Below are 20,927 nucleotides of genomic sequence, written 5' to 3'. Positions count from 1 at the left end.
TGGTCTCCAAAAAGTGAAAGATGTTTTGTTTTACTCATGTATAATGTTTTTAAAAACAAAAACCCATCTTCACTGCAGAATATTTCTTAAAAAGTTAAATCACCTATGTATCATAATGCTCTGTAACCAATTTTTAAACTTAATGCAAGATTAAAAAACTTAGTAAACTTAAAAACTTCTCACTTATCTTCCCAAGGCATTAGCTAACCCTCTATAGTACTTTTTAATGGCTTTAAAATTGTCAATGAAATGTCAGTGAACATAAAAAAGTGGTTTAACTTAAACAGGTGTTTTTTTTTAAATGATTTTATTTATTTATTTGACAGAGAAAGACACAGCGAGAGAGGGAACACAAGCAAGGGGGAGTGGGAGAGGGAGAAGCGGGCTTCCCGCTGAGCAGGGAGCCCGATGCGGGGCTCGATCCCAGGACCCTGGGATCATGACCTGAGCCGAAGGCAGACGCTTAACCGACTGAGCCACCCAGGCGCCCCTAAACAGGTGCTGTTTAAATCATTCAGTTTGTTTCCAATTTTCCTTCTTTCTAAATAATTCTGAAAGTCAAAAAAAAATCAGTATTTTCCCTTTAAACAATTCTGATAAATGGAATTCCTGGGTAGACGACTTTTGTTCTATGTCCCCACAGTGCCTCCAGAAAGGCTGTTATAATTTATATACCCTCAGTAATATGTATGTGGTACCTGTTCCTCACTCATTCACCATTACCAGGTATTACTCTTAAAAATATACAAGCACTGAGAGCACATTATTTTAATTGGCCACTTGTAAACTTTTTCAGGTCTCCTAGCCCTTCATACTTTTTCTTTTGTGTCTGTCCATCTACATTTCTATTGCAGGGTCATCTTTACTTGCTGGTTTGAAAAAGTCCTATCTGGAATAAATGCGTTACATATCTTGTCCCAGTTTGTTGTTTGCTATTAATACAATTTACAATTTTTGAGACATAACTGATGGAGAACATATTAGTTTCAGGTGTACAGCATGATTCAATACTTGGATAGATTGAAAAATAATCACCACGATAAATCTACTTATGGTTAACATCCATCACCACATTTACAAAGTTTTTGACAAAAGGGAAGTCTAAAACTTTTGCTGTCATAATTATTAATCTTTTCTTTTTTACTAATGTTCCTAGAAAAAGGCCTTTTCTATCTAAGTCTATATTCTTAGCGCTCTTATCACTCTACTTTTTGTTTAAAGGTTCCATCAGTATGGAATACTTTTGCATGTAGTGTGTGAAGTACGAACCTAGCTCCTGCTGAAAAGATAGCCTTTGTCCCAACAAGATTTGCTAAATAATCTACACTTTTCCCTGATGTGAAACCCTAAATTTATCACATATCAAAACAAAATCTGCTTTTTCAGTACAATGAAAGTTATAATCATAAACCAACACTGAAAGACAGGCTCATCCCTTTTTTCACCAGGGGAAATGCTGGCTACACCAGGATTATGTCATCAGAGCAGGTTTGCAACTCTGAACTGTTTCCCAACACTTGGAAATGGCGGGGGGTGGGGGTGGGGAGGAGTACTAAAAGCAACCCTATCCTCTTGTGCTGTATTTAGTAAATGGGTATGCAAGGAGCAGTGCATTTTCTAGTCTCCAAGGCAGACACCATGGCTCCTGAGCCTGATGATCTCAGGTAAAACAGTCAGGGGGCTGGATAAATACATCTCTCATGCTTTGGTATCCCAAACAGCTTTAATGTGTGGTAGAACCAAGGTAATTATAGTATGTGGTATGTGTGACATCTTCCTTATAAACAGTAAACCAAGTTTTATTTAGAATCACTGTTGGCCAAAATCTTTTAGCATCAGATTCTTTAAATAAATTACAGCAGCTAGACCCCATGAGGATGGTTCTTGACTTTAAGTGGCTTTTCCTGCTTGCTTTAAGAATTTAAAGTAATTCAACATCCTGCAAAAGAACTCAGAATAAGCCACTAGAATCCTAAGAACAATGGGAAGGATTCTCATCATCACCATCCCTAGTAGGAGAAGCGGCTACTATTTGAAAGCTTTTTATACAACAATTCTATGAAGTCAAATTTACTCCTATCCTGGGAATTATTCCTAGAACATTCCCATATTCCCAAATGAGAAATTTGAGACTTGGAGAGGCTTAGCAACCAGCCTAAGGTCAGGACACAAGCAGAATGTGACAAGACTAAGATTCAAACCAATATTCAACACCTCAAAAGTTTATTCTCTTTCTACTCTTTATTGTCTTATGAAATAAAGGAAGTGTCTTTGAAGTAACTGATGAAAAGTTAAGCTAGAACAGGGACATACACTTTTCAACTATTACATTAGCCACAATTTAAAAATAATACCCAATTGTTGACCAGAGTATGATGAAGCCAACATTGTTGCAATCATGGTATAAAAGGGATATGGGGCTTTTGGAAAACAATTCACTTATTTGAGTGAAATGACTACAAATACATAGGTTTTGATTTCCTTAAACTACTTTCAAGAATCTATCCCAAGAAATTTCCCCCAACTTTCCCAAGTGAGAATTGCCCAATCATAGAATCATTTATGTATATGTGATAGAGGTACCTCAAATATTTAAGAGGAATAGTTAAAAGTTTCTGCATATGCTAAATGTCAATAGAAGTGATTACTCATGTTAAGCAACAAAACAGGACAGTTATCTGAATTTATTTAAAATCACAAAATTAAAAAAAAACTAAGGGGTGATATATAAGCTAAACTTTTTAGAATTTAGCAAACTGCTACAATTAAGTGGCCATTTTACTACAGCAAAAGAATATGAAGAGATGGTCAGATTAATCTTCACCACTATTTGTGCTTAAAAAACAACTATCTCAAAGCCAAAGTACAATTATTTAAAATTTAATGCTCAGAGGAACGTATCTGTATGTGGAACAATGTCTTCTGTACCATCTAAAGGTTTGCAAGCAGAATATGAAGAAAGTCAAGGTACTTTGCAGTCATAGAATATTATAGCAGGGAGAAACCTTAGTGGTCAATCATTTCAATTACACAGGAAACTATTATCAGAGAGGTTACATGATCCACCCCAAGTCACTGGCTATTTCGACACAAGTTAACATCAAAGCTATTTCTCTAAAAGCCAACACACTGACTTTTCCTCAGTGGGCTCATCATAATACTAGGTTAGTCTTAAATAGGTAACCATCAACTAGGAAAATAAATGGAAAAGTCATGTTTATGATTTTTGAAAAAATGCATATTCATGCCACATAATCGAAATTAAACTGCAATGAAGACCCTTTAAAATACATCTTCTCCACTGCAATTATTACAACATTGATTATTAAGGGTTAATTGGAGACAGGAAGTCTCGGTCATATACCTCATTTCTGCTCCATAGATAAAGACTTTGCCAAAGAAAACCACAACATGATTCATAATTTCCACTTCTTTTCTCATTTAATCAGGAGTTAATTTGTCAATCTGATAACCATACTTGTCAAGGGTTACTGATAATGTCAAAGGTCAATGATATGCTTCGGAAATAAGGCATGATGTCAGTCCAACATTATGAAAAGGAAAAATGTCTAATGCTAATAGTTTATTGTAGAGAAGGGATAATATACTGGGATTATTTACAATGCCTATCAGAAAAAAATATCCTTTATAACAGTTTACATGATTATAGACTTGAGACATGAATGAAGAATGCCTTTCCATGTTTCACATTTAATTGAGATTAAGACAAGCATATTAGATTTATTTAACCAGCATTTTTATTGTGACCAATATCAACAGCACCTTCCAAAGCATAGAAAAGTTGCATACAAATACTCACCAAAAGAACTGTAAAACTTGTATTTTGAAAATTACAAAAATTATTGAAGGAAACTGAAGCTCTAACTAAAAGGGAAGCCCTTCCATATTCATGGCTCAAAATACCTGATATTGTAAAAATGGTAATACACCACAAATTCATCCACAGATTCAACGCAATCTCTACCAAAATCCCAGCTGACTTCTTTGCAGAAATGGACACTGACCCAAAAGTTCATATAGAAATTCAAAGAACCCAGAATAGGCCTAAGAATCTTGAAAAAGAACAAGTTAGAAAATTCACACTTCCTGATGTCAAAGCTTATTATATACCACACTAAGCAACAGTGTGGTATTAGCAAAGAGAGACACATAGATCCATGCAATAGATTTGAGAGTCCAGAAATAAATTCTTACATTTATAGGCAACTATTTTTAACAAAGGTGCCAAGACATTTCAATGATGGAAAGATTAGTGTTTTCAACAAATGGTGCTGGGACAACTGGATATCTACATGTAAAAGAATGAAGCTGGACCCTCTATTTCATTTACAAAAATTAACTTAAAATGGATCACAGGCCTAAGTGTAAGAGCTTAAAGTATAAAAATCTTATAAGAAAATATAGACATAAATCTTTATGACCTTGCATCAATCAATGGCTTCTTCCACAGAACATCAGAATCAGAGAGAGGATCAAGGTGGCCAAGTAGGAGAATCCTGAGCTCCCCCAGACACATCAAGCCTTCAACTACATATACGACAACTCTCTGAGAATGCCCTCAAGACTAGCAGAACAGCTCTTCCACAGACAAAGCTATAAAGGAAAAGCAACATCAAGAAGGACAGGAGGGGTAGAGACACAGTTTCTATGGGACCCATACCTCCAGCACAACAATACACAAGAAGGAGGGCTATCACAGCCCCAGAGATCCTCCCTGAGGAGCAAGGGGTTCAAGCCCCACATTGGGCACCTCCACCCTGAGGGCCTGGCACCCGGAAACGAGTCCCTCATTGAATATCAATGAAGCTGAACTCTGGGAGAACTGGAGGGCTACAGAAAACCAAGATTCCATTCTCAAAAGGCCTGTGCACAAACTTACTTGCTCTGAGACATAGCAAAGCAGCAGTTTGAAAAGCACCTGGGCCACACATGAATGAGATTTGCTGACTAATTTTAGGGTATGTGCTGAAGGAGCAGGGATCTGCAGGAACTTCTCCATGACAGAAGTGCTAGCTGGTGCCATTTCTTGCCCTCCTGTCTAGCTGGCCTAACACTGGTGGGTACCAGTTCTAACACTCTCCATCTACACTACCAGCACCACTTGCCCTACCCCACACTCCTCTGTGGAGGTACCATATTCAACACACCCATAACAGAAGACAAAGTGACTCCAGCCCTACCTCACCCAGCAGGAGAACCCTGATGGGACCAGTCTCGCCCCACGATCCAAGAAGCTTTTACATGCAACACCAGCAGGCAGCCTCAGACAGAATGATGCCCTGCTAAAGCAGCTCCTGCCAGGAATTGGAGGGGGACCAGCCCTACCCACTGATTTGTCCACAAAAATAGTGATCAAATGAAAGAGGAATGAACACAAAGCCCAAAAAAGGAGACACCATGGCATGCCTGATTCTGATGACCAGGGGGGACTGTGCTTCCGGGCCCCATAGGACACTTTCTACATAAAGCCAATCCTTCAAGACCAGGAGACATAACTGATCTACCTAATACAGAGAAACGAACATAGATAGTTAGGCAAAACAAGGAGACAGGAATATCTTTCAAACAAAGGAACAAGACAGAACCTCAGAAAAAGAACAAAGATAAGCCATCTATCTGATAGAGAGATCAAAATAATGTTCATAAATACATCTAACAGAAGAGAAGTATGGAGGAACAGAGGGAGAACTTCAACAAGGAGATAGCTAACTTAAAAAAACAACTCTAGCTCAGAATACAATAACTGAAATGAAAAACACACTAGAGAGAATCAACAGCAGATGAGAGAATGCAGAAAAACAGATTAGTGACCTGGAAGACAGAAGAGTGGAAATGATCCAAGCTCAACAGCAAAAAGAAAAAAACATTTTTTAAATGAGGATGGTTTCAGAAACCTATATGACAATATCAAGCATACTAACATTTGTATTCTGGGGTCCCAGAAGGAGAAATGACAGAGAAAGGGACAGAAAACTTATTTGAAGATATAATGGCTCAAAACTTTTCTAACCTGAGGAAGGAAGCAGACATCCAGGTCCAGCAAGCACAGAGAGCCCCAAACAAGATGAACCCCAAGAGGTTGACAAGAAAACACATTAATAATTAAATGTAAAAAATGAAAGATAAGGAGGGGCACCTGGCTGGCTTAGTGGGTAAAGCATGCAACTCTCGATCTCAGAGGTGAGAGTTCAAGTCCCATGTTGGCTGTAGAGATTACTTAAAAATAAAATCTTTTAAAAAATGAAAGATAAGGAGAGAATCTTAAAAGCAGCAAGAGAAAAGCAATTAGTTACATACAAGGGAACCACCATTAGACTATCAACTGACTTTGCAGCAGAAACCTCAGGTCAGAAGTAAGTGGCATGCTATATTCAAAGTCCAAAAAGAAAAAAATTCTACAACCAGAAGACTCTCCCCAGCCAGATTATCATTCAGAATTGAAGAAGAGATAAAGTTTCCCAGACAAACAAATGTCAAAGAAGTTCATCACCATGAAGTTGGCCTTACAAGAAATATTAGAGACCTTTTTTTAAGAAGAAAAGGTCATGGGGTACCTGAGTGACTCAGTCAGTTAAGTGTCCGACTCTTGATTTTGGCTCAGGTCATGATCTTGGGTTGTGGGATTGGCCCTGTGTCAGGCTCTGCACTCTGCTTGAGATTCTCTCTCTTCTTCTCCCTCTGCCCCTCCCCCTGCTCACACATGCTCATGCTCTAAAATAAATAAATCTTAAGGAAAAAAAAAGAAAAGGTCATAACCAGAAGAAAATAATGAAAGAAAAAAACTCTCACTGGTAAAAGCACACATATGGTAAAGATAGTGGGTCAATCACTTATAAAAATAGTATAAAGATTAAAAGACAAAGGCAATAAAATCAATTGTATCCACAATAATTATAGCAGGTATACCAAAATAAAAAGATGTAAAATATGACATCAAGTACATCAAACACTGAGAGAGAGGGAGTAGAAATATAGTGCTTAAAATGTTCAAACTTAAGTAACCACCAACTTAATATAAATTGCTATATATAGGGGCGCCTGGGTGGCTCAGTCGTTAAGCGTCTGCCTTCGGCTCAGGTCATGATTCCAGGTCCTGGGATCGAGCCCCGCATCGGGCTCCCTGCTCCATGGGAAGCCTGCTTCTCCCTCTCCCACTCCCCCTGCTTGTGTTCCCTCTCTCGCTGTGTCTCTCTCTCTGTCAAATAAATAAATAAAATCTTTAAAAAAAAAAAAAAAAAAATTGCTATATATATAGGGTGTTATATATAAATCTCACGATAACCACAAACCAAAGACCTATAAGAGATAAGCAAAAAATAGAGAAAGAAATCCAAACAGAACACTAAAGAATAACATCAAAACACAAAGGAAGAGAGCAAGAGAAGGAGAAGGCAACAGAAAAGAACTACAAAAACAACAAAATGGCAATAAATACGTATCTCAATGATTACTTTAAATGTAAATGGATTAAATGCTCCAATCAAAGACATAGGCTAGTTGAATGGATGAAAAAACAAGACCCATCTATATGTTGCCTACAAAAGACTCCCTTCAGACCTAAGGACACACATACTAAAAGTGAAGGATAAAAAAAATCTACCATGCAAATAGAAAAAGAAATCTGGGATAGCAATACTCATATCAGACAAAGTAGACTTTACAACAAAGACTAACAAAGAAGGGAATTACATAACAAAGGGATCAATCCAACAAAAACAATTTAAAAATTATAAACATCAATGCACCCAACATAGGAGCACCTAAATAGACAAAGCCAATATTAACAGACATAAAGGGAGAAATTGACAATAGTATAATAAGATCAGGGGACTTTAACACTCCACTTACATAAGTAGGTATCATTCAGACAAAAATCAGTAAGGAAACAGTAGCCTTAAAATTACAGGCCACCATCCCTGGTGAACATCGATGCAAAAATCCTCAACAGTATGTTAGAAAACCAAATTCAACAATACATCAAAATGATCATACACCATGATCAAGTGAGATTTATTCCAGATGTGCAATGGTGGATCAACATCCACAAATCAATCAACATGATACACCACCTTAACAAAATGAAGGATAAATATCTAATGATTATCTCAATAGATGCAGAAAAAGCACCTGACAAAATTTAACATTGATTTATGATAAAAACTCTGAAGAAAATGGTTATACAGGGAATATACCTCAGCATAATAAAGACCATATATAACAAACTCACAGCTCACATCATACTCAACAGTAAAAAGCTGAAAGTTTTCCTCTAAGAGCAGGACTAAGACAAGGATGCCCACGGTCATCACCTTTATTCAAAACATTACCAGGAGTCAACCCAAAATGGTTTAAATGTAAATGGACCTAAATGTAAGACCTGAAACAATAAAGTTAAAAGAAAACATAGTCTTATCAATTTTTTGAATCTGTTTCCTCAGCAAAGGGAAATAAAAGAAAAAATAAATAATTAGAACTGTATCAAACTAAAAAGCTTTGCACAACAAAGGAAACCATTAAAAAATGAAAAGGCAACACACTGAATTGGAGAAGATATTTGCAAATGATATACCCAATAATGAGTTAATATCCAAAATATATGAAGAACTTACACAACTCAACACCAAAAATGAAACAAAACCAAGAGTCCTATTAAAAAATGGGCAGAGGAACTGAATAGACATTTTTCCAAAGACATATAATAGATGGACAACAGATACATGGAAAGATGTTCAACATAACTAATCACCAGGGAAATGCAAGTCATAACCTCTATGAGATATTACCCTACACCCATCAGAATGGCTCTTACTGAAAAGGCAAGAAATAGCAAGTATGGGTGAGGATGTGAGGAAAAGAAAACCTTCATACACCATTGGTGGGAATGTTCACTGGTGCAGCCCCTATGGAAAACAGTATGGTGGTTCCTCAACAAATAAAAAATAGAAATAGCATACAATCTAGCAATTCCACTTTTGGATATTTATCTGAAGAACATGAAAACGCTTATTTGAATAGATATATGCACCCCTATGTTCAGTGCAGCATTATTTGCAATATCCAAGTGGAAGTAACCTACGTGTCCATCGAAAAATGAATGGATAAAGAGTATGTGGTATAGATACATGATGGAATATTACTTAGCCATAAAAAAGAATGAGATTTTGCCATTTGCAATAACACAGATGGACCTAGAGGGCATTACCCTAAGTGAAACAAGTCAGACAGGTAAAGACAAACACCATATGATTTCACTTACATGTGGAATCTAAAAAAGAAAAGAAATGAACAAATGGACTCAGAAATTCAGCTGACCCTTGAGAAATCCAGGAGTTAGGAGTGCTGACACTCCCCCTCAGTTGAAAATCTGTATACAAATTTTGACTCCTCTAAAACTTAACTATTAGATTACTGTTGACTGGAAGGCTTATTGATAACATAAAGAGTGTAGTAACACACATTTTGTAGGCTATATGTATTATATACTATATTCTTACAATGAAGTAAGCTAGAGAAAAAACGTTAATAAGAAAATCATAAGGAAAGAAAACACATTTAGAGTACTGTACTGTATTTATTGAAAAAAGTCCATGCATAAGTGGACCCACGCAGTTCAGACCCATGTTGTTCAGGGGTCAACTGTACAAGAACAAAGTGGTGGTTGCCAGAGGGAAAGGTGGTGGGGGAATGGGCAAATAGATGAAAAGGTATAAACTTCCAGTTATAAAATAAATACATCACAGGCATGTTAAGTACAGCATTGGGAATATAGTCAATAATATTTTAATACTTTTGTGTGGTGATAGACTTATTGTGATCATTTTGCTATGTATATAAATGCTCACTGTATCCTATACCTGAAATATTTTATGTCAACTATACTTCAATTAAAACAACAACAACAAAGGCTTAAGTGACAAAAGAAAGAAATCAATTAACTGGACCTCACCAAAATTGGAAATATTAGTGCTTCAAATGGCCCTATTAAGAAAGTGAAAAGAGTGGAAGAAAATATTTGCAAATCATCTTTCTGATGAGGATCTGGTTATTCAGGTTATATATAAAGAACTCCTACAATGCCAACAATACAAATAATTTTTAAATGGGCAAAAGATTTGAATAAATGTTTCCTCTAAGGAGACCTACAAATGGCCAATAAACACATGAAAAGATGCTCAACATTATTAGCCATCAGGGAAATGCAAATCAAAACCACAGTGAGATACCACCTCATCCCTATTAAAATGGCTATAAGAAAGAAAGATAAAATCAAGTGTTGGCAAGAATGTGAAGGAACTAGACCCCTCATACACTGTGGTGGAAATGTAAAATGGTGCAGTCACTTCGGAAAACATTCCGGAAGTTTCTCAAATAGAGTTCATCTAGCTTTCTATTAAAGGTCATCTGATTTTGTAACATAAAATCACTCTACAGCATATTAGCTAGATCTCTTTCTCTCCCAAATACCAGGATGTACTAGAAATTTAAAACAAAAGAAAATAAAAATCTCAATGTGTTTAGAATAGTTTTTGTGTCTTTTTTAAATTAGAAAAGATTTAGTAAAAATATGTTCAAACTCAGGCTATGGGGAACCTTTAGAATTTAAATCACTCTGGATGGTTGAGTCTTCCTTAGTTTTAAGAACTTACAAAAGGTTGGGCGCCTGGGTGGCTCAGTTGGTTAAGCGACTGCCTTCGGCTCAGGTCATGATCCTGGAGTCCCGGGATCAAGTCCGGCATCGAGCTCCCTGCTCAGCAGGGAGTCTGCCTCTCTCTCTGACCCTCCCCCCTCTCATGCTCTCTATCTCATTCTCTCTCTCAAATAAATAAATAAAATCTTTAAAAAAAAAAAAAAGAACTTACAAAAGGTTAACAATTATGATATAATTCCCTCACACATCCCTGTTTGATTAAGCTGAGAAACTGGACAGAGCTTGGAAACATCAAGGATATTAGTTATTCCCTTTATTAATATATCCACCCTACTTTAATTACTTCCTAAATACAGGGCCTCACAAACTTATACCTCCTGCCTAGCTTCCTGAAGAGAAGGCCCTGTTCATCTCTGGCTCAGTATTGTACCCTTAGCACCGAACATGGTCACAAGAATGATACACTGTAGTCAATGTGCTATAAGTCCTTTCTCCCTTTTAAATTGCTGTTCTAATCTTCAACACATTTAGAAGCCACATAACTGTCTTATAAATGAGTATTCAATGAGACAATGCAGTAATATATGGGGGCTGGTTAGCTATAGATCAAATATAGGAACTGTAGTGAATACATTTCATGAATCTTTATGGCTTCTCAAGAGACAAAACTTTTAAATTCCCAGTTGTGCTTCAAATGGGTGAAGCTGTTTTAAAGACCGATGCAAGTTTGTTCAGTAGAAGTGTAAAAAAGAACAGAAAAATGTTAATCTGAACCGTTAAAAGGTGTTAAAACCTGATGCTGAGATTTAGCAATGGAAGACTATACAATTTTAAAAGAGCATTTATTGCAGAAAATTAGATCACATTTAAAAAAATCATTTTAAAAAACTAAAATTATCTGTTATTAATAAAATGTCCTTTTGTGTCTGATCGCTTGTTAATCATGCTGACCAAGTTTTAGCCTATGCTGATCCAAGCCATAAGCAGCTAAGTTTGTGCCACAACTGAAATTCTGTTTTAAGCCAAATAGTGAAAAAAATCACTGTAAATATATTTAAATACTTGCAATGATAACATGACTTTACAGAAAGATTCTTTTTTTTCTCCCTTCATATTTAAAGTTGTCACTTACCCACATTAAAAGCTGTAAATAGATTTTTTCTTGAGGGACCTAAAAAACAAAAGAAATATTTGTAAATTACACATTTTGAGTGAAATAGCACACAAAAATTAGCCATTTAAAAACATTTTCAAAAACATGGGGCGCCTGGGTGGCTTAGTTGGTTAAGCGACTGCCTTCGGCTCGGGTCATGATCCTGGAGTCCCGGGATCGAGTCCCGCATCGGACTCCCTGCTCGGGGGGGGAGTCTGCTTCTCCCTCTGACTCTCCCCCCTCTCATGTGTGCTCTCTCTCTCTCATTTTCTCTCTCAAATAAATAAATAAATAAAATCTTTTAAAAAAATAAATAAAAAAATAAAAACATTTTCAAAAACAATCCATTATCTAAATTTTAGGTTCCAGATGAGAAATACCACTGAAATACAATTAACTTTATCAAGTATACTCTAGGTATAAAATGATATTCCAAATAACATCAGGATGAGTGTTTAAGGGTGATATGAATTCATTGCCACAAATTAAATAGGATAGGAAAACTAGAGTATTTTTTCAGTCAAGAACAGCCGGAGTGCAAATGTTAACAGTACTGAATTTACACCCATATTACACAGTTGATGTCATTCCACTGCTGACAGAGCAAAATAGGCAGGGTATTTATGAAAGACAGTCCCTAGTGTGTGATTTCTAAATTGCCAGGCATTAAATCCAATTCACTTGCTATTCAGCTAGGATGGAAAGAATACTGAAGCTGCTTCTCCAAACTGACACAATATGAAACACAACCAGGGGATCCTTTTGCAATGTGTATGTATATCAAATCACCAAACATACTACAATTTTATTTGTCAATTATACATTAATAAATCTGACCAAAAATACAAGTAGTGGTAATACGTACAGAGCTACAAAGATAAGTCACTAAAAGAAACAAGGAGCACTTCTACTTGACCAGAGATGGTCATTTCTAGAGCATCATCATCTGCAGATTACTAGTTAGAAAAGCTGCCACATTCTACCCATCTGTAGAATTTCACAGAGACCATAATCTCTTAAAATATGTGGCCATTAGGGGGGGCACCTGGGTGGCTCAGCTGGTTAAGTGTCAGACTCTTGGTTTCAGCTCAGGTCATGATCTCAGGGTCATGAGATCGAGCCCCATGTCAGGCTTTATGCTTAGGAGTCTGCTTGAGATTCTCTCTCCCTCTCCCTCAGCCCCTCCCACTGTGCTCCCTCCCTCTCTGTCATTCTCTCTCTCTCAGTAAATAAATAAATAAATAAATAAATAAATAAATAAATAAAATCTTTTAAAAAAATATGTGGCCATTATAAATGAAAATCATTCATCCCCACTCAAGTAAAATGTTTGTGATACAAAAGCCTGCAAATTCAACAGCAAGACGTATTAGAAAACTGGAGTTCCCTATTCCATAACGTTATCAGTGGAATCACAGAGTTCCAATTCTCTGGAAGTTATTTAGCATCAAAGTCTGACATCCCTTTTCAGTTACTGGTGTATGTGTAGATGCCGGGGCCTTATCATCATTAATAAAAATTGCAGATTTACATACTGATGTCATTCCAGCAAGAATGTCATTCCAGCATTGGGTAATCTGATGCATTAGAAACTTATTTAAGGGGCACCGGGGTGGCTCAGGTCATGATCCCAGGATCCTGGGATGGAGCCCCACGTCGGGCTCCCTGCTCAGCGGGGATCTTACTTCTCCCTCTCCCTCGGCCTGCTGCTCCCCCTGCTGGTGCTCTCTCTCGATATCTGTCAAATGGATAAATAAAATCTTCAAAAAAAAATAAAATAAAATAAAAAGGCTAATTCTTACAGGCAAAAAAAAAGGGGTTCTTAACTACAACTCAGGAGCATAACCTACTGACCTGTAATTTCCCTTGAATGTAAGGTAAATCTGAGTTGTGTGAAAGTCAAATGACTGCTTGTAAATGGTGTCATCGAGGCAGATATTCTTGTTCTATTTGACAATATGTTATCTGACCAGTTTTGCATACTTCTCTTGCCTCCTTATCAGTTCACTCATACAAACCATTGTGCTGTTTTCATTAACTCCTGTCTTCTAATTGAAATTGTCTATTAAGAATATATTTGCTATCTATTTTTCCTTTGTTTTTATGACTAATAGAAATCAAGAAAATTCATTAGCTATATCTTAACCTAGATATCAGGGTAAGGGATATACATATTTTTTATTTCCCCCCTGCCTGCCAAAATCATTAATTGTCTCTTACTCTGTAACTAAGCAATTTCCTTCTGTTAAAACTGAAATACTGGAAAATACTTTTCCTGTTATTGATAAGATGGTTATATCCCAGAGTAACTATAGTAGCTGAGATCTACTAGTAGTGTAAATAAAATACTTTTCTTAAAAAAACTAACACACACCACCCCGAATATGGGTCACATATTCTATTTCAAGTTTCTCATTCATAATTCTTTCAGTTAAGCAGTCTTTCAATTCACTAAGCACGAATCCAACTTCTAATGTGCTTGAAAATCCACTTCAGATTTGGTGATAAAGCTGCATGAAAACATTGTATAGTAAGTATATACCACACATTTTGTAAACCTGAAAGTTCTTCACAGCCAAAGCAATTACTAAGTGAGTAATACAAAGAGGGAGATGAGAAAGAACAGAAAAAAAGAACATGGTTTGGACCAAAGGTGGGAAGTAAATTATTCATTTCTGTCTCATGGTTCTAGATCACTATCTTAGAATAATTTAACTCTGGAAGTCTCATTTATTTTTACCTTATACCTGTGTTTTATCTCTTGATTTATGGGCATCAAGTTTTAGCTACAGAACCTATGGACTCTCAGAAGATATCCTTTATGGTAAAAATGTAGTATGTGTCTTTTTTCAGAGAGACTCTTTGTAAATAACCGTTCAAAGTCCTATGAACCTCGCTGCCAAAATTTAACTCTCTGCAATGAGGAACATACCTTTTGGAGGAGTTTTTAGTAAGTGTGCATGAGCTCTGGATACCAAAGGCTTCAAATATAAGGATCCTGAGGAACCATTCTGAAATGCTGGTTTGGGAGGTTTTTCCTCATACTTGATGACTGCAGCATTACCAGCTGCAACAAGAGAGAAGAGTACATTTCATTTTATAGATAAATATAGCATCAATTTTCCACAACTTATTCCTTCCTTCATGAATCAGTAAGTGCTCACTAAGCACCTACAACGTGCCAGACATGTAGCTCCTGTCCGCAGAGATGCAAGGTAAATGCTACATCCAGAGTGACCGTATGGAAAAAAAAGAAACAACCCAAAAAACAAAAACACAAAGTGACTATACATCCTGGCATAATCCAAGTTGATGTATCTTGTCCAGTTGAACTTTCATCCCAAATAAAAGTTGGAAGATAAATTCTATGGCCATCCCGTGCCATGTAATAAGCATGCCCAAGGTGCAGCGATGAAGAGCATCCATCTCCATGAGGACAAGGCAGATGTGTCAATAAGCTAATAATAATAATAAACACAGGCAGCCAGCTGTGCTACTAATGTGAGAACAATAACACACAAATTCCTTGGTAGCTACAAAGCTGAGATCTGGTTCTGCTCCTCCCCTGCTCCAGCCAGGAGGTAAAAACTCTCCCATCTGCCCTGGAACAGAGGTGCCTAAGTCCCAAAGTGAACACATAAAAGCAAATCCCACCTAAATAATGAAAACCACCTCTGATGTGGCAGGTCAATCTTTCCTCTCTACTCACATGGGAATCCTCCCAGAAAGAAAACACAAATCGTTTCCAGGCACTAAAAGAATGACTCAACAATTTTTGGAGAAACTGTGGTGCTCACCAACTCTGCTTAGGCTGTGCTCTGAAATTCTGAGTCCACTACAGTTAACTAGGCCAAGGGCGCTGCCACAGAAGCAGACCTACAATATTTTCCAGGAAACCTGTCAGGGTCAAAGTTAGAGGGAAAAATTAAGTGTAACAGGCCCATGAACCCTGGAAAGGGCACTTGCCATTTTGCTACAGTCTCTGATTTTGCCTCCGGTTCTTCATTAGGACTCAGGAGACAAACTTAGCACGTCAATCGACAGTGAGACTTCAGAATAAAGGACACAGCTTTAAAAAAATAATGGTGATCAACTGGTTGATTTCTATCAGAACCACAATCTGAAACCATGGAGAAACAGTTATAGCAAAGCCTGAAGTAGATGTTTGCTTACTCTTATTTCTGCTTTTGCCCAGTAATGACCAAAGCCCTTCAGCATCAAAAAACTAAGTATCAAAACAAACAAAAACTAAGTGTCTTTCAGTTGCTTGAGGCAACTGTGTAGCCTGTATTTATATAGGTTCTTCCAAAATTGTGCATTTCCTCTTCACGTTTATGGCTGGTTTCCCGTTGGATTATAAAGGGAAACCAAACCTTCTATAGAATTCTTAAGATTTGTATTTGTCTTTTGGGGCAGGGAAAAGGGCAGAGGACAAGGAAAGGAACAGGGCTTGTTTCCTACACTCTGAACTCCAAATGAGAATGCATTTTCATATTATGTTTTCACTGAAGGAATTATTTGATCCATAATGAGGTCCTAGGAAATAGTGTTCCTCTGCTACGGTATAGTTTAGTGGGCTTTGTGGCTACTTTAGGAATGTAACACCATTACCATCATTTATTTCAGTGTTTTGGGCAGGGGGAGTCTACATTTTAAAATCTCAGAAGCATCAAAACCCTCATAGTGAAGGTTTGAAAAATAGTACCAGCACCAGGCGCCTGGGTGGCTCAGTTGTTAAGCGTCTGCCTTTGGCTCAGGTCATGATCCCAGGGTCCTGGGATCGAGCCCCGCATCGGGCTCCCTGCTCAGTGGGGAGCCTGCTTCTCCCTCTCCCACTCCCCCTGCTTGTGTTCCCTCTCTCGCTGTGTCTCTGTCAAATAAATAAAATCTTTTTAAAAAAAAGGAAAAAGAAAAATAGTACTAGCATGTAAAGATCGAAACAAATGACTGCAAACCTCATTAAGTGGTATTAAAAAAAAAATTAGCAGTAATGACCTAAGGAAAAAAAAAAATCAGCATTTCCTTAAAACACCATTCTAAATTCACCATTCTCTATAACTGAATCATCTTTGAAAAAATACACTGCCCAGAAGCTTAGCTCCTATAAGGATTTTTAACATTACTGTTTGGCTTTTCCTAAGAGATTACCACGTTACACAACACTCAAGAGTGTAAACCCAGCAGTTGGTCCTTTTCTCTTCATATCCAAGGAAAAAAAAATCCAAACAAAATACTTGGAGGGGCGCCTGGGTGCCTCAGCTGGTTAAGCGTCTGCCTTCAGCTCCGGTTATGATCCCAGGACCTGGGGATCAAGCCCCATGTTGGGCTCCCTGCTCAGTAGGGAGCCTGCTTCTCCCTCTCCCTCTCCCTCTGCCGCTCCCCCTGCTTGTGCTCGCTCTCTGTCAAATAAATAAATAAAATCTAAAAAAAAAAAAAGAAAATACTTGGAAAGTTTTCTGGTCCCTTTTCCCCATAAAAGTTAATCTTTTTATCCATGTCCCCTTGCTAACCATACAAACCACTGGCATTTTTATATCACCACAGACTCACTGGGCCAGAGGGGAAATCTACAGGTGTACTCATTCACTGCCTGGTTCCCAAGATTAATTCCCCTGCCACCAACCCAAACTGGATTTTTTTTATTGTTTCTCAATGATGTTCAACTCCTAGTTCTAAACATCCAGCTCTATTCTAATACTCAACACATAATCATAAATTTCTTCATTACCAACCTTGATTCCTTTCTTCACCTCACACTGGAAAAGGGTGAGTCTACCTTATGTATAACTATGTTATAAATATAAAGACAGAAATTTTTCACTAGGTTATACTATCCTAACTCCTAGAACAGTGTTTATAGATGTCAGTTAAACCTGTAAAGACATGCTGTTATTCTCCCTGATCTACGTCAAATCACTCTACAACGAGCCATCTGTTCGTTCTTCCTGTGCCCATATAACATTTCCCATATTAGGTGAGATCAACACAGAGTCTTCCCTCCTACTGAGAGATTTCTGTCAGTTTCCTACCTTCTTTCCAATTCTCTTTCCCCAGAACCCAAAGACTTGGTCTTTGTCAAGCTGAAAATTACAGGGAGCTAATGTAAATGATAGTACTGAAGAGACTACTACTGTAAAATTCAACATAACTTTTTTAAGGATGGGTGGGAAAGGACTTCACGGTCTTAACAGAAGCAAAATTTTATAGAGCATATCTTTTAGGTTTTCATATAAAATGAATATTGGGTTTCAATTTGCATTTTTACTTTTGCTAAATCAAAATTTCAAAAGAAGTAAATGATATTATTAAAGTCTTAACCATGTATTCTGACAATCTGGATTTCAGTCTTACTTTTCTTGAAACATTTTTTTAAATTCATCAGGAGCAAATAAGTCACCTATTCAGATTTTGAAAAATTGAACTGAGTTTAATTTATAGACCTAATATAAAATCGTATGATCCCAAATTCATTCATACTTTTCATTTCTCAGCTTTAAAAACAAAGGATCTTCAGTTTCCAAAGAACAGACTAAAAGGATTTTTCACTAAAGCACAAGACAAAAGTCTCACGAGGCACAATACTCCTGTCCCTTGGCTTTCTGTCACACACAGACAGGAGGTGTTGTCCCGGAAACAAAATGCTACTTGTCAGGTTCAGCATAAACACTGGATCCAGCACCAGATCTATCATCAACTTCCCAACATGGGAGGGTCAAAATCCATATACAAGGATAAAATTTCTGAGTTTGACCAGGTACAATGACAGACAGACACACACACACCCACACTCCCTCTCTCTGATCATCTACTGTACACACTTCCCACTTTTACTCTTTCCCAGTTCACTAGTGGTGGGAACAAACCATGCTGAGCTGCACACACTTTTATGACCAACAATGACCCATCTTTCAATCCCCTAAATACTCTGTTGGTGCATTGCTTTCTAGTAAACCCCACTTGAAGGATGTACTTCTCTATGAGGCATGATATCCTGAAAATATTTTTCCTGCCCTCTATTTCAGTTCCTACCATGGCAGCTGATTGGGTATCCTGATGGTATCTCAATTTTCCCTTGTCCAGAGCTATTATATCCAAATAATAAACTGTTTGGTGGAAAAAGTGCCCATAATTTCAAGTAATGGAATGGAATCCATTATCTCTGAGTTCTGGTCCTGACTTGGCCACTGCCTAGCTATGAGTCCCTTCATCTCTCTCTATATAAATGAGTGGGTTTGAAAATCAAGTTTGGAAATGGTACACATGCTCTCACAGGGCCCTCACTAAACAAATATGGTACTCAGTACCTGTGAGATAATAGAAAATATATATTGGGTCTCTGCCCCCATTTCCCAGCACAAATCTCCTGAAATCCTTTTAACTTCTTTGGTGACAGGAGTATCTTTTGTTCTAATGAAGTGATTCTGTGTGGGTTCCCAGATGGGGGCTAGTCACTGGGAAGACCAAGCCATGGTTAGACTCCTGGAATTTTTGGCCCCGCCCTCCATTTTCTTGAGGAGGGCAAAGGGTTAAAAATGAACTTAAGGATCAATCAGGCCCTTTTATGGAAGCCTCCATAAAAATCTCCAACTATGGAGATGGGAGAGCTTCTGAATTGGTGCACACCTGCAGAAGGGATGCACACTCTTCACCCTTCCTGCATACCTTGCTCTATGCATCAATTCCATCTAGATGTTTACCTGTATCCTCTGCTACACCCTCTTATAATAACTTGGCATTTATTAGTAAGTAAATGTTTACTTCAGTTTTGTGTGTGGCTCTAGCATATTTATCATACCCAAGATAGGAGCCGTTGGAATCTCCCATTTACAGCTGGTTGGTGAGAAGTACAGCTGACAACCTGGACTTGTGACTGGCATCCGAAGGGGGTTGGGGCCAGTCTTGCAGGAGTGAGCCCTTAACCTGTGGGATCTGCTGCCATCTCCAGTAGATGGTGTCAGGATTGAAGACCACCCAAGAAATCGCTGGCTGTGGTAGAAACTGCCACACATCTGGTGACCAGAGTGAAGTATTGTGAGTGGGGTACCAGTGTGAGAGTCAAGGAGACACACAGAAGGAAGGACTGGCTCTTCCCGATATAGGAGGGAAGAACTGTAGGTTTTTCTATTATAGTCCCACTGAAGCCACAGGCATCCTCAAAATTGTCCTCAGCACAGTGCGACAGGGGCCACGATCCCTGAGCGACAGTTTGTCTGAAGAGTCAATATGTGATATCCCACATGAGGTCGCCCGGGTCCCAGCAGCTGTAATAACAATTTAAAATTGCCCCTGTTCTGTTGCGATCCTTGGTTCTAGTGGCTTCAATTATGCCAGAAAAATAGATTCTCTGGAATCCTTGGTTTCATTTCCCCATAGTCCAAGTGTGATTCAAGTGAAAGAGAGTAAGAGAGATAATGGAGTCTGAAGAGAGTACAAAGAGATTCTCAGAGAAGCCTAGGCAAAAGAAATTATTTTCTTATTACAGAAGGGCTTCTCATTGTTCCAGACTTATTTGCAAACTAACATTTCATACTACATTCTAGCATCTGGCTAGCATTAGTTTTGTTTACTGAGCTATGTATATATGCAGAGCCAACATTCTGCTTATTTCTGGAGTTCTTTTTGTCAATCTGTATAAGGCTACCTACTGTGCCAGATCATCTGCCCACCTGACTTGAAATCAAGTCACTACTGAAGTCTACACTTCCAAATTCCAAAAGCAAAGTTACTCAACTGGGTAGTAACAAGAATGTCTCCTATATATCCCCAGAAAAACACTGCAAAAATGAAGACAAAATTAATGCCAGTCTAGATAATAGCATTTTCTTATTTAATAGTCTATTTGGATGTGCATAAGTATTAAGTGTGTGATACAGAGCCAGAGTATATCCACTGCCTCACATCCCCTTCCTTACCTATGGCAGACATCACTAGTCAAACACAAACTTTTGCTCCAACCCTGGAAGCAGCCTGAAAACCTTTCAACAATCTACTCCAGGTACTTCTGACCAACTGACCAGTGTGGGCAGGTGAGATAATACTCACTCGCCATCACCCTGCAGGTAAATAAGAGGAATCCTTCTATCAGCTTGATCACCTCAACAACTC

The 20,927-nt window shown here is 37.8% G+C and overlaps 1 protein-coding gene across 5 annotated transcripts in view; it reads right to left on the bottom strand.

Annotated features, from left to right (window-relative positions):
• The window catches only part of MTUS1 (microtubule associated scaffold protein 1), a 122,198-nt gene that overhangs the window by 58,003 nt on the left and 43,268 nt on the right, over nt 1-20,927 (bottom strand). For 4 of the 5 annotated variants that reach the window (XM_021694109.1, XM_021694110.1, XM_021694111.1 and 1 more), the window contains 2 exons: nt 14,755-14,889; nt 11,802-11,840 (listed from right to left, as the gene is read on the bottom strand). In XM_021694109.1, coding sequence (XP_021549784.1) covers nt 11,802-11,840; nt 14,755-14,889 — 174 coding nt within the window. The remainder of the gene's footprint in view (nt 1-11,801; nt 11,841-14,754; nt 14,890-20,927) is intronic. The other variant, XM_021694112.1, reaches the window with a different exon arrangement.

This window comes from Neomonachus schauinslandi, chromosome 2 (genome assembly GCF_002201575.2).
Source record: "Neomonachus schauinslandi chromosome 2, ASM220157v2, whole genome shotgun sequence".
Taxonomy (NCBI): Eukaryota; Metazoa; Chordata; class Mammalia; order Carnivora; family Phocidae; genus Neomonachus; species Neomonachus schauinslandi.
The sequence above is the reverse complement of the archived record's forward strand: the minus strand, read 5'-3'. Positions and strand labels throughout refer to the sequence as shown.